The 16464-nt window shown below is 42.9% G+C and overlaps 1 protein-coding gene across 2 annotated transcripts in view; it reads left to right on the top strand.

Moving 5' to 3' along the window:
• The first annotated feature begins 5506 nt into the window (after positions 1–5506).
• The window catches only part of LOC136857751 (GRAM domain-containing protein 2B), a 1093462-nt gene continuing 1082504 nt past the window's right edge, over positions 5507–16464 (top strand). For both annotated transcript variants that reach the window (XM_067136651.2, XM_067136652.2), the window contains exon 1: positions 5507–5626. In XM_067136651.2, the coding sequence (XP_066992752.2) occupies positions 5518–5626 (109 nt within the window). In that variant the 5' untranslated portion in view covers positions 5507–5517. The remainder of the gene's footprint in view (positions 5627–16464) is intronic.

The following is a 16464-nucleotide window of genomic DNA, read 5'->3' on the forward strand; positions in this document are numbered from 1 at the left end:
TAGACCTGATTGATGAACGACGAAAATACAAGAAGGCTAGCAATGAAGAGGGCAGAAAAGAATTCAGGCGATTGAAGAATGAAGTGGATAGAAAGTGCAAGGTAGCTAAGGAAGACTGGCTGAAGGAGAAGTGCAAGGATGTCGAAGGTTGTATGGTCCTAGGAAAGGTAGATGCTGCATACAGGAAAATCAAGGAAACCTTTGGAGAAAGGAAATCTACGTGTATGAATATTAAGAGCTCAGATTTAAAGCCACTTCTAGGGAAAGAAGGCAAAGCAGAAAGATGGCAGGAACATACCCAACAGTTGTATCAAGATAAAGATGTGGATGATTTGGTTCTGGAACAAGAAGAGAGTGTTGATGCTGATGAAATGGGAGACCCAATTTTGAGTTTGCAGTTTGACAGAGCTGTGAGAGACCTTAATAGGAACAAGGTACCTGAAATTGATGACATTCCCTCTGAATTACTGACTGCCTTAGGAGAAACCAGCATGGCAAGGTTATTCCATTTAGTGTGTAAGATGTATGAGACAGGAAAAGTCCCATCCGATTTTCGGCAGAATGTTGTTATACCTATTCCCAAGAAATCCGGTGCTGACAGGTGTGAAAACTATCGCACCATTAGTTTAGTATCTCATGCCTGCACAATTTTAACACGTATTATTTACAGAAGAATGGAAAAACAAGTTGAAGCTGAGTTGGGATAAGATCAATTTGGTTTCAGACGAAATGTAGGAACACGTGAAGCAATCCTGACTTTACGTCTGATCTTAGAGGATCGAATCAAGAAGGACAAGCCCACGTACATGGCATTCGTAGATCTAGAAAAGGCACTCGATAATGTTGATTGGACTAAGCTATTTAAGATTCTGAAGGTGATTGGGATCAGATACCGAGAACGAAGAATTATCTACAATCTGTATAAAAATCAGTCTGCAGTGATAAGAATCGAGGGCTTTGAAAAAGAAGCAGCAATCCAGAAAGGAGTGAGGCAAGGCTGCACTTTCCCCCCCTCCTTTTCAATGTTTACATAGAACAGGCAGTAAAGGAAACTGTTACCGTATTTTGTGGTAGGTAGAGGTGAAAGAAGGTGCGGGTGTGAACGGGTCTCAAGCTACGAAATTAAAGTTAATGTAAAATTTAACAAGGTTATATTCTCTTTTCAAAATCCAGAAATAACAAGCATGGAAGGTACAGAGTAGCAAGGCAACAAAAGAGCAACAACAGTATTTACAGGCTTTGGGCTTCGAGCCCCGGGCTCACAATTCTTGAGCAGTTAGCCCAAGCTTACATGTACATAAGGTTTCACAAAGGGGCAGAAAACCCCAATCACGCCCAGGAGCACTTGCTCCAAATTACACAGTAAGACCTCCTAGAGGCACGCAGAAACAAATTCCAAAAGAGCGATCCGCTCTCAAAATTTTAAGCCTATCAAAAGGCCACACCTAACCCGACCTTCAAGCTGTCCTCTAAGGACGTAAACACAGGGGTAAAATACCCAACCTACTGAGGCCTATTAAGCGAGAAAAGGATAATTACATGGCCTCTAAAATACCAAAGTGAGAGGAAGCGAACTGCACTCCTAATACATTTTGTTTTAAAACCTAATCTGGCTCTAGGCCACTAATGCAAGGGCTAATCCCATACTACAGAGGTGACTTTAGAAAAGAACAATTTACATTACATTAAGGAAGAATCGGTTGTGAGAAATAAGTTCACCTGAAAACAATATGAGTGGGAGCTCGAGAGGGTTAAGCACTCTCTATCCCAATATGTAGCTGAAAAGATAGAATAAATACAAGGTGTCTTTACATTTTAGGGAAAGTTACATGGTGGAAACGCTTCGGACCCGCCCCGAGAGTTAAACTGCTGAGCTAGCAAGAAAAGAAGTTATTATAGGCCATTACCTGGTTGTTGAACTGCTGCCCGAAGAAAAAGGCGCTACCCGCCCCCTGCTATGTACTTTACACACTGAAAGATGGTACTGAAGTGGCGCAGAGACCCTAAAATCAGCAGTTTATATACTCTCGCTGAAAGTTCGAGGCGTTTCAGGAAAGAAAACACCCGCCCACAATCATTTATTGGTTAGGGTTAAGCAGCATATCCAATCTGAAGAAGAAACACCTTATTGGTCGTAAATTAATTAAAGAAATTCGGGATTGGCTAAATTCAAAACAAGGGGAAAGAAAGGGGAATACAGCCAACTTAAACAATACCAGAAAGAAATTTAACAAGAAACAAACTTTTGAAATAAAAATTTCTCCAAAAAACAGTTCTTTCACCTTGCACTAGGGTGCACTATTGTAGTTCTTCAGTAGTGTCCTCTAGAAGAGAAAGTTCACACTTCTTACTACAAGCAAAACAAAAATACGTCGAAAACGACCCAGTTCAGAAACTTCAAAATTTCCAAGTGGTGACATCTGAGAAACTTGAAAATTAATACATTAGATAAAGTTCAGACTTCCTCCGCCAGAGGAGTTTCAACTGGCGCAAATTTTAAATTAGCGGCGTGGAGGTGTACCGCCCGGTACAGAAATCAAAGAGGAATTTGGAAAGGGAATCACAATCCAAGGACAGGAAATCAAAACCTTGAGATTTGCCGATGATATTATTTTATTTGAGACTGCAGAAGATCTCGAAAAGCTGCTGAATGGTATGGACGAAGTCTTGGGTAAGGAGTACAAGATGAAAAATAAGTCCAAAACAAAAGTAATGGAGTGCAGTCGAACGAAGGCAGGTGATGCAGGAAATATTGGATTAGGAAATGAAATCTTAAAGGAAGTAGATTAATATTGTTACTTGGGTAAAATAACTAACGACGGCGGAAGTAAGGAGGGCATAAAATGCAGATTAGCACAAGCAAGGAAAGCTTTCTTAGGAAAATAAATTTGCTCACTTCAAACATTGATATGGGAATTTGAAAGATGTTTATGAAGACTTTCGTGTGGAGTGTGGCATTGTATGGAAGTGACACATGGACGATAAGTAGCTCAGAAAGAAAGAGAATAGAAGCTTTTGAAATGTGGTGTTACAGAAGAATGCTGAAAGTGAGATGGATAGATCGAATCACAAATGAAGAGATACTGAATCGAACTGGCGAGAGGAGATCGATTTGCCTAAATTTGACGAGAAGAAGAGATAGAATGACAGGACACATCTTAAGACACCCAGGACTTGTTCAGTTGGTTTTTGAAGGAAGTGTAGGTGGTAAGAACGGTAGGGGTAGACCAATGTATGAATATGACAAGCAGATTAGAGCAGATGTAGGATGCAGTAGTTACGTAGAAATGCAAAGGTTAGCACAGGATAGGGTGGCATGGAGATCTGCATCAAACCAGTCTATGGACTGATGACTTAAACAACAACATGGTAACAGCTCCTGCCCCCCACCCCCCACCCCCCACCCCCACCCACACCGAAATATTGTGCTGTTCTCTTTCGGAACCTTTGTTCCTTGTTGAAATGAAATGGCGTATGGCTTTTAGTGCCTGGAGTGTCCGAGAGGGGGGAGGGGATGACCTTAGATGTTATGCCCCTTTAAACAATAAGGAGCATCATTATCAGTGTCCGAGGACATGTTCGGCTCGCCAGGTGCAGGTCTTTTGACTTGACTTCCGTAGGCGACCTGCGCGTCGTGATGAGGATGAAATGATAGTTAAGACAACACATACACCCAGCCCCCGTGCCAGCGAAATTAACCAATGATGGTTAAAATTCCTGACCCTGCCGGGAATCGAACCCGGGACCCCTGTGACCAAAGACCAGTACGCTAACCATTTAGCTATGGAGCTGGACAGGAGCCAGTTAATCTTAGGTCAGAGTTACGGCTTTTATGGGCTCAAGGTTCTTTATTATATCACCATTCTTCCATACCAATGTTAAGGGTCGCCTAACCACAAGCAAAAATGTATGAAAGACTGGCTTGTTGAGATTTCTAGAGTATACCTGAGTGAAAATCGATAAATATCGTTATTTAGAAATTATCACCAAAATTATCCGCACTCCCATACAGCTTGCAGCCGCCAAACCATTATCTTGGCGTATATCCGCGGTTAACCTCTGGTGGTGTTTTTGAGCCACTGGGCTGATGACCTAACAGATCGGCTTAAAATAGCTTTTAGCAATTTACATTTCCAGTTTGGTTCTCAAATGAACCGAGACTACATTCGGTATGCTAGAAAACAAAACAAAACCCATAGCACTACAGGCCTTGAAGGGCCTTAGCCCACCAAGCGACCGCTGTTCAGCTCGAAGGCCTGCAGATTACGAGGTGTCGCGTGGTCAGCACGACGAATCCTCTCGGCCGTTATTCCTAGCTTTCTAAACCGGGGCCGCTATGTCACCGTCAGATAGCTCCTCAATTCTAATCACGTAGGCTGAGTGGTCCTCGAACCAGCCCTCAGGTCCAGGTAAAAATTCCTAACCTTGTCGGGAATCGAACCCGGGGCCTCCGGGTAAGAGGCAAGCACGCTACCCCTACACCACAGGGATGCTAGAAATAAGCCACTGGGCGAGTTGGCCATGGTTTAGAGTCGCACAGCTGTGAGCTTGCATCCGGGAGATAGTGGGTACGAACCCCACTGTCGGCAGCCCTGAAGATGGTTTTCCGTGGTTTCCAATTTTCACACCAGGCAAATGCTGGGGCTGTACCTTAACTAAGGCCACGGTCGCTTCCTTCCCATTCCTAAGCCTTTCCTATCCCATCGTCGCCATAAGACCTATCTGCGTCGATGCGACGTAAAAAAATAAAAGAAATAAGCCAGTCATATACTCCGTCAGAAAATGAATCCTGGCTACGGACTTGGAGCTACCTATCGAAGTGTTCGAATTACTTCTGGCAACGGAGACATGTTTTTATTTTTTACAAGTTATATACGTCGCTCTGACACTGAGAGATCTTATAGTGACGATGGGGATAGAAAGGGATTAGGGATGGGAAGGAAGTGGCCGTGGCCTTGATTAAGGTACAGCCCCAGCATTTGCCTGGTGTTAAAATGGGAAACTACGAAAAACCATCTTCAGGGCTGCCGGGTGTGAGGTTCGAACCCACAATCTCCCAGATGCAAGTTCAAGGCTGCCCCCCCCCCCTCTCTCTCTTTCTCTAACTGCACGGCCAACTCGCTCGGTGGAGAAATTGTAAAGACTACTGCATTGCTCCTTGTGTCATCTGACGTAACGTACGAAATCCCTAAGGAGAAGGTTTTGTAACTGGTCTTAACGATCGGTGACTAGCTCTTCCACCGATCGTTGGAAGTATCTAAATTGCTATCGCTTGAATGATAGACCACACTGCTCAGTTTTTTATCTGCTCCTTCCGGCAGGCTGAAGGTCGCGCGCACCGGGACAGCAGTTCAGTTTGTTCATTCAGTTCTCAGTTTGTTGTTGTGGTGTTTGTGTACGTGCAAACAAAGTTGGCAAGCTGTCTCCGCATGTTATTCTGGAAGGCGCTCCCCAGTCTGCTAGTGACTTAGTGCCAGAAAGGTGTGTGTGTGTGTGCGTGTGATCAAGTACGTACTGATGTCCGAAAAGTCCATCTCCAGAGCGGATAGCTTGCAGCTACCCATTCCGCAGCGGCCGCGTTCAAACTCAGACAACGGAATTAGCTACACTCCACTCGTCGATCAAGGTACTACCTCAGACATTAAATGAAGTAGGAACATAATGAATGAAATCCTAACATGAAAATATAATTCACTATCCGCTGCCAAACCGCCAACTGAAATGCCATTTAACTTGTATGATTATTACTGTTTTGAGGTTAAACTTACTTTAGTGCAATTCTGGCAGAAAGTATATTTTGTTTGCAGTTTATCGTTCATGGATTAAATGGTAATGGTTTTCTGTTATTTAAAATATATCAGTTTTTAATGGTTTTTACCTTAGATATGCGACTATAATGTAGATAGCAATTCTTGGTTTTAATACTATGAAGGGAACTGTTGTGATTTACCGTGCTGTATGCTGCCTCATTATAATAGTTTGTTCAGAAGCCTTAATTATCAGTCAGTGACGGTTTTACTGTAGGCGCCTTTAACTTGGCGGGCACAAGTGTGTGAACTATAATAAGAAAGACGTACGTCATACGAATTTTAGACCTAATTAGATGAGACATTTTGGAAACCACAGTTAGAGATGAAGAAAAGATCAGTTCTGAAGTCGTAAAAATACGTAAATATACTGTTTTGAATAAACACTCACTAAAAGTGTATCCTTCGCTGTTTAACAGCGCTGAATGCTCCCACTGTGGCTCGGAATTCTTCAAAAGGTTATGGCTACCTCCTCTTTGTATGGATAAGTGTGAAATTTGACAGTCAGTGGGTCTTCATTGTTGACCTGAGTTATATTTTATTCTCTTCGTGGAGGAAAAACTTCGTTGCGTACTAGACACTTAAACCGTCACTGTTTTCAGTGTTTACAATACCGTAATACAATATCTCGAGCTTTCAAATTAATTCGGTGGTCGATCAATTTAAGAGGGTAGAAATAAGACACAGAGTTATTCACATAGAAACTTTAGAAAACTGACATTAAACTGAAAGGCACTGGAAGTTGTGAGATACTAAGTAAGTAACACATAAATAACATGCACCTAGAAACAAAGGACAAATATATACTGTCTATTAGATGATATAGATACTCCTGTAATCTTACGTTATGAGGGGGAAAAAATGTGTTCTATGTTTCGATCGTCCAGCTAGGGATAAGTATTTCTAATACTAGATTTGAAATTCGAATTATTATTATTATTATTATTATTATTATTATTATTATTATTATTATTATTATTATTATTATTATTATTATTATTTAAAATTATTTACAGAATATTTAGGAATAACATTACTGATGAGTAGGTAAGTATACCAGTTTTAACTACCGACATTATAGCAATCTATTAAGGGGAGTTAGCATCTTAAAAATAGAGGTATATTTTTTACATATCTAGATATCCGTACCGCAAAATAATTTAGTTTCTTAATTGAAGTGATACATTATTATTTTAATAATCTAAAACACATTTTTGAAGATTAAAAATTTATAGCTCAAGATTTCTCCATTTTTTTCAAACGTTTCTAGTACCGAGTGAGTTGGCCGTATGGTTGGGGGCTCGCAGCTGTGAGCTTGCATTCGGGAGATAGTTGATTCGAGCCCCACTGTCGGCAGCCCTGAAATTGGTTTTCCGTGGCTTCCTATTTTCATACCAGGCAAATGCCGGAGCTGTACCGTAATTAAGGCCACGGCCGCCTTCTTCCCACTCGTAGGCCTTTCCTATCCCATCATCGCCATCAGATCTATCTGTGTCGGTGCGACGTAAAGCCACTAGCACAAAAATAGCTTTCTTCCCACTCCTAGGCCTTTCCTACCCCTCGTCGCCATAAGACATATCTGTGCCGGCACGCTGTAAAAAAATGTAAATTAAACTCCACTGTCGGAAGATGGTTTTGTGTGGTATTCCATTTTCACACAAGGCCGCTTCCTTCCCATTCCTACCCAGTTCTTTTCCCCTATCTGTGTTGGTGCGACGTAAAGCCAATTGTGGAAAAAAGAGGATGGAGTAGGAAAGGGCTAAGAGCGGGAAGGAACCGGCCGTGGCCTTACTCAAGGTGCAGCCCAAGAATTTGCCTGGTGCGAAAAAAGGAAAACACGGAAAAATATCTTAAGGGCTATCGAGCTGTCGACAGTGGGGTTCGAATCCACTATGTTGTAAAACTGCTGGGAATGAATTGCTTTAATCGCATTTTCTCAATTTTATAAACTAAGTATGTACGTATATCCAAAAACCGAGGACCCTAATTTGCATTCTGTGATTACTTCGTGGATGCATAAGTTGCGTCCCCTGGTTCTCGAGAACGAATGCATTTTATGTATTATTTATAACAACATGCTGCATTAATTGAGGACAATATTCCATGAGCCCATTGGACATGTATAAACCGAGAAGAAAAGCATGCTGAATTACGAGTAAACGTTCTCTTTCCCATTTCCATACTTTGGGCTGATATAAACACCACCGGGTGTTGTCTATGTTAGTAGGGCATATACGTCGTTATGGCTATGATAAAATATTAGTAAAACCTATGGACACTCTTTTAGAAATGTCTACACTACATTTGGCTTATATTGGAATATGCTGAAATGTAGTGGTATTTACTTGATATTTTTTTGTTTTTGAATAGCAAGCTTTTGTTTTTGCAGAAAATTGTTCATTTTTCATGTTAGGGCAAGGGATGGAATTTAGTTAACTTGTTAAAAAGAGGAGTGGAGCGGGCCACCTAGAAGGTTTCACCCCCTCTCTGGCCAGGAGATGTGTAGTGGTTTGAGCTGATGTGATGGAAATCATTAACCTTATGAAAACCATAAGGGTCACTTAATTTGGTTCAGTGAAAATATTAGGTGCCAAACAGATCTAAATAAAGTAATCAAGGTCTTCCTTCAGACATTTTAAATCGGGAAATTACCAGCGTTTCGGCCCAGTGTGGTAGTTGGATTGCGAAGTCTTCCGACGAGTCGCTATCATACTGGGGAGAAACGCTAGTAATTTCATGATTTAAAAGACATGAAGTGCTTGAACACTAAAATATTAGCATTCAGAGAAATGAAATTATTTCTCCCGAGAGCATAATTTTTCAGGTCTACATATTTCGAAGTTCCCCAGATTCAGGGACCTAAATTGAGCGATTTAAACGTTCGTGAGGAAGATCAGACCAATCCAACTCAGGGTTGGAGGGCTAGGGAGAACTGACGCTGCCCCGTGTTTGCCCATGGTCTGATGATGGGTCATATTCCTGGCGGTCTTCTCGCATTTCATAAGAACTTGGAAAAATAGTTTTCACGTATCCACGCGTTCGCATTCAAATAAGTTACTATATTTATCTTTACAAACCTTTTTGAACACCTTCTCAGTCATGAACCTAAAAATAGTAGAGCTGGGTCATGTTTGCCCGGTGTTGTGTTGGAAGCAGAATTACGCATTCGTTTTGTTGACACAAATTTTCCTGTCATAACTACAGTAAGTTGCCCACCGTCGGCAGGCCTGAAGATTGTTTTCCGTGGTTTCCCTTTCCCACACCAGGCAAATGTTGCAGCTGTACTTTCATTAAGGCCACGGCCACTTCCTTTCTACTCCCGGCCCTTCCCTATCCCATCATCACTATAAGACCTGCCTATGTCGGTGCGACGTAAAGCAACTTGTAAAAAAAAGAAAAAAAAGTAAGTTGGTGAAATTAAAGTAGTAGTATCAGGCGTCGTGCTACATGCATGAAATAAAAGGCACTTTTATTTTGGTTGTATTCTCACTCTCCTCCATCTCTTTCCCGTTCACTCGCTGTCTCCTTCAGGGCTCGCTACGGACCAAGCACGAGGATTGCCCACTTGGAATAGCCTGATATAGGATATTCGAATACCATTAACGTGTTAACATGTTGGCAGTATGAATAGTAAACTCTAATACATAAGAACACATCCTGTACTTCCGTTAAATTCTGTTCCATCAGCACTTCCTGGATTACAATATATAAATACTTGTGTTTAATTCTAATAATAGTGCACCATGTTAAACGTCCTTGCTGTCTGTCTCAACAGAAGCCTACGTGCTACTAATGTGACAATCATAAGCAATCAGTAATATCTATTTTCAGCAATGCTGCCTAGATTTTCCGTCATTTCTCATTTCCACACCAGGCAATTGTTGAGGCTGTTCCTTCATTAAGGCCATGGCCATTTCCTTCCTACTCCTTGCCCTTCCCTATCGCATCATCACCATAAGACCTGCCTGTGTCAGTGCGACGTAAAGCAACTTGTAAAATAATAATAATAATAATAATAATAATAATAATAATAATAATAATAATAATAATAATACTAATAATAATAATAATAATCTGTTTACCCTCCAGGGTCGGCTTTTCCCTCGGACACAGCGAGGGATCCCACCTCTACCGCCTCAAGGGCAGTGTCCTGGAGCTTCAGACTCTTGATCGGGGATACAACTGGGGAGAATTACCAGTACCTCGCCCAGGCGGCCTCACCTGCTATGCTGAACAGGGGCCTTGTGGAGGGATGGGTAGATTGGAAGGGATAGGCAAGGAAGAGGGAAGGAAGCGGCCGTGGCCTTATGTTAGGTACCATACCGGCATTCGCCTGGAGGAGAAGTGGGAAACCACGGAAAACCACTTCCAGGATGGCTGAGGTGGGAATCGAACTCATTTGACCTCCCGAGGCTGAGTGGATCCCGTTCCAGCCCTCATACCACTTTTCAAATTTCGTGGCAGAGCCGGGAATCGAACCCGGGCCTCCGGGGGTGGCAGCTAATCACGCTAACCACTACACCACAGAGGCGGACAATAATAATAATAATAATAATAATAATAATAATAATAATAATAATAATAATAATAATAGCAAGTTGGTGAAATTTAAGTAGTAGTATCAGGTGTCGTGCTACATGCAGAAATAAAGGGCATTCAGTAGATCAGCACCGCATTAAAACCATATTATACTAGACACGCTGCAACCAACTTAAGTGATATACTACTACTGTCCGGCTCCATGGCTAAATGGTTAGCGTGTGGCCTTTGGTCACAGGGGTCCCGGGTTCGATTCCTGGCAGGGTTGGTTAATTCCGCTGGCACGCGGGCTGGATGTATGTGTCGTCTTCATCATCATTTAATCCTCATCATGACGCGCAGGTCGCCTATGAGTGTTAAATCTAGAGACCTCCACCTGGCGAGCCGAACATGCCCTCGTACACTCCCGGCACTTCATTGCTACTACTACTACTACTACTACTACTACTACTACTACTACTACTACTACTACTACTACTACTACTACTAGAACTACTACTACTACTCCTCATAATAACAGGCCAAATTCAGCCATTACAGTGCTGTGGTCAAACTTGAGTAAGAAACTCTCAGACCTGGACAAGAAAGAAAGTTCCTTAGAAAGATTCTTGTATCCAGAAAACCCAAATATCACAATGAAGAAAATGAGAGTGGCTTTCTATGGACATATTAAAAGGATGGGACCAGGATTCTCATTTTCCAGCAGAACAAGAAAACGCAAGTCCCGTGGGCGAAAGAATTCAATCTGGACCTAGAAAAGCGTGGAATCAGGGCAGAAGACATACGAAAATACGAAACAGGGAAGTGAAGGTGAAGGATCTGTCCGAAGAGAAAACGAGAAAGTAATCTCGGCAGAAGAACGAGCACGAGTAGGCCAACGGATAAAAGAGTGCTGGCGAAAGAGGAAAGAGATAGATAACTTAGGAACATAATGGAAGTTTTGTAATCGCAAACCATAGGTAGTTGAATCGAAACCAATAATAATAATAATAATAATAATAATAATAATAATAATAATAATAATAATAGCGTGTGGCCTCTGGAGAGGTCTGGTGCAGGTCTTTCGAGTTGACGCCTGATAGGCGACCTTGGCGCGTCTATGAACCATCGGAATCAACCAATAACGGTTAAAATCCCCGACCCGGACGGGAATCGAACCTGGGACCCCTTGGATCAAAGGGGAGCACGCTAGTCATTTAGCCATGGAGCCGGAAATAACAATAATAATAATAATAATTAATAATAATAACGGTCTGCCTCTGTGGTGTAATGGTTCGTGTGATTAGCTGCCACCCCCAGAGGCCCGTGTTCGATTCCTGGCTCTGGCACGAAATTCGAAAAGTGGTACGAGGGCTGGAATGGGGTCCACTCAGCCTCGGGAGGTCAACTGAGAAGAGGGGAGCTCGATTCCCACCTCAGCCATCCTCGAAGTGGTTTTCCGTGGCTTCCCACTTCTTCCCCAGTCAAATGCCGGGATCGTACCTAGCTTATGGCTATGGCCGTTTCCTCCCCTCTTCCTTGACTATCTCTTCCGTTCTTCTCACTCCCCCAAGGCATAGCAGGTGAGGCCACCTTTGCGAGGTACTGGTCCTCCTCCCCTGTTTTAACCCCCAACCCAAAGTCTCACGTTCCACGACACTGCCCTTGAGGTGGTAGAGGTGGAATTTCTCGCTGAGTCTGAGGGAAAAAGCAACCCTGGAGGGTAAATGGATTCAGAATAATAATAATAATAATAATAATAATAATAATAATAATAATAATAATAATAATGCAAATAAAAGGCTTTATAATACCAATCCGGCTTCTTGGTTGAATGGCCAGCGTAGATGCTTTCGGTTCAGATAGCTCCTGGTTCAATTTCCGACTGGGCTGGTAATTTTAACTACTGCTGGTGAATTCCTCTGGCATCTTAATACATATCCCTCCACCTTCATCCCACACATCACATTACCAAGTAACACAAAATCACGCGATAATAAATATATTCTTACTCGTAGGGTTGGTGTCAGGAAGGGCATGTGGCCATAAAACTGATCCAAATCCACATGAAGTGTTGATCCCAATGAACTGGGGAAAATATCAGAAGAAAAAATGGTTTTACGAACAGCTAACTACTATGATTTTCAGAGACGCCGAGTTTCCGCACTTTTGCCCCGCAGAAGCTCTTTTACGTGCTAATAAATCTACCAACATTAGGATGATATTTTAGCATCTTCAGATGCTACGGACAGGACTGAGCCGAGTCGAGCCCGCCATCTTCAACTCAGAAGGCCATCGCTTCGCTGTCTGAGCTACCGCACTCGCTCCGGCCTGAGTCACACTGTCGGTTAGTTTTTGCTCTTCTGTTCCCAAGATAGGGAGCGTATTGGGGGGTTGAAGTCGCTAGCAATTGAGGATGCTTAAATGGGACAACCCCGTCTCGGCCTACAGCATGTTAAAGAAATCTTGCGGGAGTAAAACTGTGTTAAAAATCTATAGCAATTTGAAGGTTCGTTAAGCAGATAACAACATTAACGGACGCACTGCTTAATGTGGCAAGAACATTATACATTTTGGTTATCTTACAGTTACATTTTTAAAAACATTTGATGGATTAAACAAATCTGGAATTGTATTTATTTATTTGTTTTATTTTGCTTGGTGTAGATAAGTCTATGAAGACTTTTAAACGAAACTCCATGGTGCAACAGCCCCGAGGGGCCTTGGCCTACCAAGCAACTGCTGCTCAGCTCAAAGGCCTGTAGATTACGAACTGAAGTGGGGCCAGTGCGACGAATTCTCTGGACCGTTATTCATAGCTTTGTAGATCGGGGCCACCATCGCATTGTAAATTGTTCTCACGTAGGCTGAGTGAGACCTGGCATACAGCCTTCACAGTAAACGAAGTTTAAGAATATTAGGCCTACGTGAAACTAATTCTAGGAAATAATACATAATAAGAAAATTACATAAATGAAATAAAGATGCCAACTACGTATATTTGAACTTAATTTAATAATAATAATAATAATACTCCATGTGGGTGGGGACGCAGATGAAGAATACACCCACGGTATCCCCTGCCTGTCGTAAGAGGTGACAAATAGGGGCCTCAGGGGCTCTGAACTTGGGAGCGTGGATTGGCGACCACGGGGCCCTTAGCTGAGCCCTGGCAGTCCTTCCACTTGTACCAGGCTCCTCACTTTCATCTATTCTGTCCGATATCCCTTGGTCAATTCTTGTTCTATTCCGACCCCGATAGTATTAGAGCATTCGAGGCCTAGGGAGTCTCATTTTCACGCCCTTCGTGGCCCTTCGTCCGTTAATTCATTTTTCGAAGTGATGGATCCCTTATTTCTCTCTCTCTCTTTCTCTCTCTACCCCTGTGGGTGGGGGACACAGGCGAATAATACACCCACGGTATCCCCCGCCTGTCGTAAGAGGCGACTAAACGGGGCGACCAAGGGATTATTGAATTAGACCCATGAAACTACTTGTGATTAGTACACTCAGGCACCGGGCGAGTTGGCCGTGAGCGTAGAGGCGCGCGGCTGTGAGCTTGCATCCGGGAGATAGTAGGTTCGAATCTCACTATCGGCAGCCCTGAAGATGGTTTTCCGTGGTTTTCCATTTTCACACCAGGCAAATGCTGGGGCTGTACCTTAATTAAGGCCACGGCCGCTTCCTTCCAACTCCTAGGCCTTTCCTATCCCATCGTCGCCATAAGACCTATCTGTGTCGATGCGACGTAAAGCCCCTAGCAAAAAAAAAAAAATAGTACACTCAGGCGGGGAACACCATGGGTGGCCTTTACTTGTCTGTAATACTGTACCTTCCCCTGTCCACCATTTTGCCTAGCTCAGCGGAGACACTGCGTGGTACGTTCGTACATAAAAGTATGTGTCGAAAAGTCTATCTAAAAGTAACTTAAAATCATAGGACAGGTTCTAGAATGCATTATTCGTAAATGAGAACTCGAAATAAAAGGGTAGAAAGGTTTATTAACAATAAGCATGATAAAAGAATGATAATCATCCCATATAAAAAATAACTTACAAAAATATTGCAATATAATTTGTCTTCACAATTTTAAATAGAAACACGGGTCTCGAACCAAACTTACAATTATTATTGTGGAATACGGTGGTATTATTGTGTTTACGACGTAGGATTCAAATAAAATAAACTGCGCGTGGCACGTAGCCTCGAACTGAATGGTCTCTTAACATGAAATAATAATTACCTAGATTCGCACATCTCGGCCTGATTAAACAAATCCGAACTAGTCAGTAAACAAATATAATAAATACTTGCTTCGGACTGGCATATGCCCCCAAAAGGACACTGACTTTACATTCACAGGATCTTCCCGGAACGAAATGGAGACTGAACAGAACCTCATAACCTCAAAATCAGCACGTGCTGTAAACCCCTTGATCAACGATGCATACAATAACAATGGACAAAAACACATCGGATAAACGCACGCAATAAACACATCCTGAAAAAGAAAACAGGTATATACATTGGATGCCATCATCTGGGGTCCTTGGCCTCGAAAGCAAGACCTCTAGTGTTCTGGATGTCAACTGCTATGTATTACGCACAGCGGGTAATAGTCGTTTAACTTAGCAACCCCTGGTCAGCTGTGGAGAGAGAAAGTGAACGGCGAAATATTTTACAAACAAACAGAACTAACCTGCCTCGGTCTGGATAACGGATTTGTGTGTTCATTCTTTGCGTTACCGGGCGAGTTGGCCAAGCGGTTAGAGGATGCGCGACTGTGAGCTTGCATCCGGGAGATAGTGGGTTCGAATCCCACTGTCGGCAGCCCTGAAGATGGTTTTCTGTGGTTTCCCATTTTCATACCAGGCAAATGCTGGGGCTGTACCTCAATTAAGGCCATGGCCGCTTCCTTCTAACTCCTAGGCCTTTCCTATCCCATCGTCGCCATAAGACCTATCTGTTTCGGTGCGACGTAAAGCCACTAGCGAGCATTATTTGCGGCTCAGTCGGCCAAAATCGACAGTCTTTACCTGCACTGGGGACAACAAACTATTCTCTTCTCAACTTTCAAAAGCATTCTCGTCTTTCAGCACGTTGTCAGAGAGGCGGGTCTCTGAGCTAAACTTGCATCTCAATACGACGCATCAAAATATGTTCCAATATTATGCCGCAATTAGGCCTCACATCAGCCTGTACTCAAATACATAATTCGTATCTCTCATGAGGATAGATCGTTCTCTTTACGTTTTCTCACGCCTCGCATCTAGAATACACAGGTTCGAGTCTAGGCTCTCTTGGTTTCGTTTTCGCATCCAAGCTTCCTCGGGCTACTTTCACACACATCTCACTGCGGTATCACACACACATATCTCAGCTCTGTCTGGCCATGCATCTACCCTCTCTAGGTTCTCGTCACACACACGGGTACAGATTACTCTGTTGTGGTATCATATAAAAGACCCTCTCTGAATCACAACGGTGTATATATCTCTGTTGTCTCGCTGTAAGCTGAGAAACATGCCCCATGCGTAATCATGCATATCCTAAAGCTGTTTACTATGTCGTCTTCGCTACCGGGTTCTCCGTTCGAATCTCTAGAGGCATGCTGACTCCCAACTCATTTTGACAACTCTGACATCAATATAACCCTCGCGTGCATACATGGCGCATAAGAAATCTACCTACATTCAAAATTACGTATCCCCTGTGGGTGGGGGACGCAGACGACGAATTCACCCACGGTATCCCCTGCCTGTCGTAAGAGGCGACTAAAAGGGGCGACCAAGGGATGATCAAATTAGAACGATGAAACTACTTGTGATTAGTACCTCCAAGCGGGCAACACCATGGGTCGCTCTTACTTGCGCATAGTACCGCTATGTTGGGTACGAAGTAGGTTTGTGATTAGTAGCAAAAGAGAACGCGACGGCTTTTACAGTACCTGTGATTAGTAGCTCTATATGAACGACACCATGGGATGAGGGAACTCATGGTTCTGGCTTGCCTATGATTAGTACCCACTATATGAGGAACACCACGGGATAGTACGAGTCCCTGTGGTTAGTACTCTTATGTGATGAACACCATAGGTTTGCGTTGCCTATAAATGGCGCCGCAATGTTCGAACCAGCAT

Source organism: Anabrus simplex, chromosome 1 (assembly GCF_040414725.1).
Source record: "Anabrus simplex isolate iqAnaSimp1 chromosome 1, ASM4041472v1, whole genome shotgun sequence".
Lineage (NCBI taxonomy): Eukaryota > Metazoa > Arthropoda > Insecta > Orthoptera > Tettigoniidae > Anabrus > Anabrus simplex.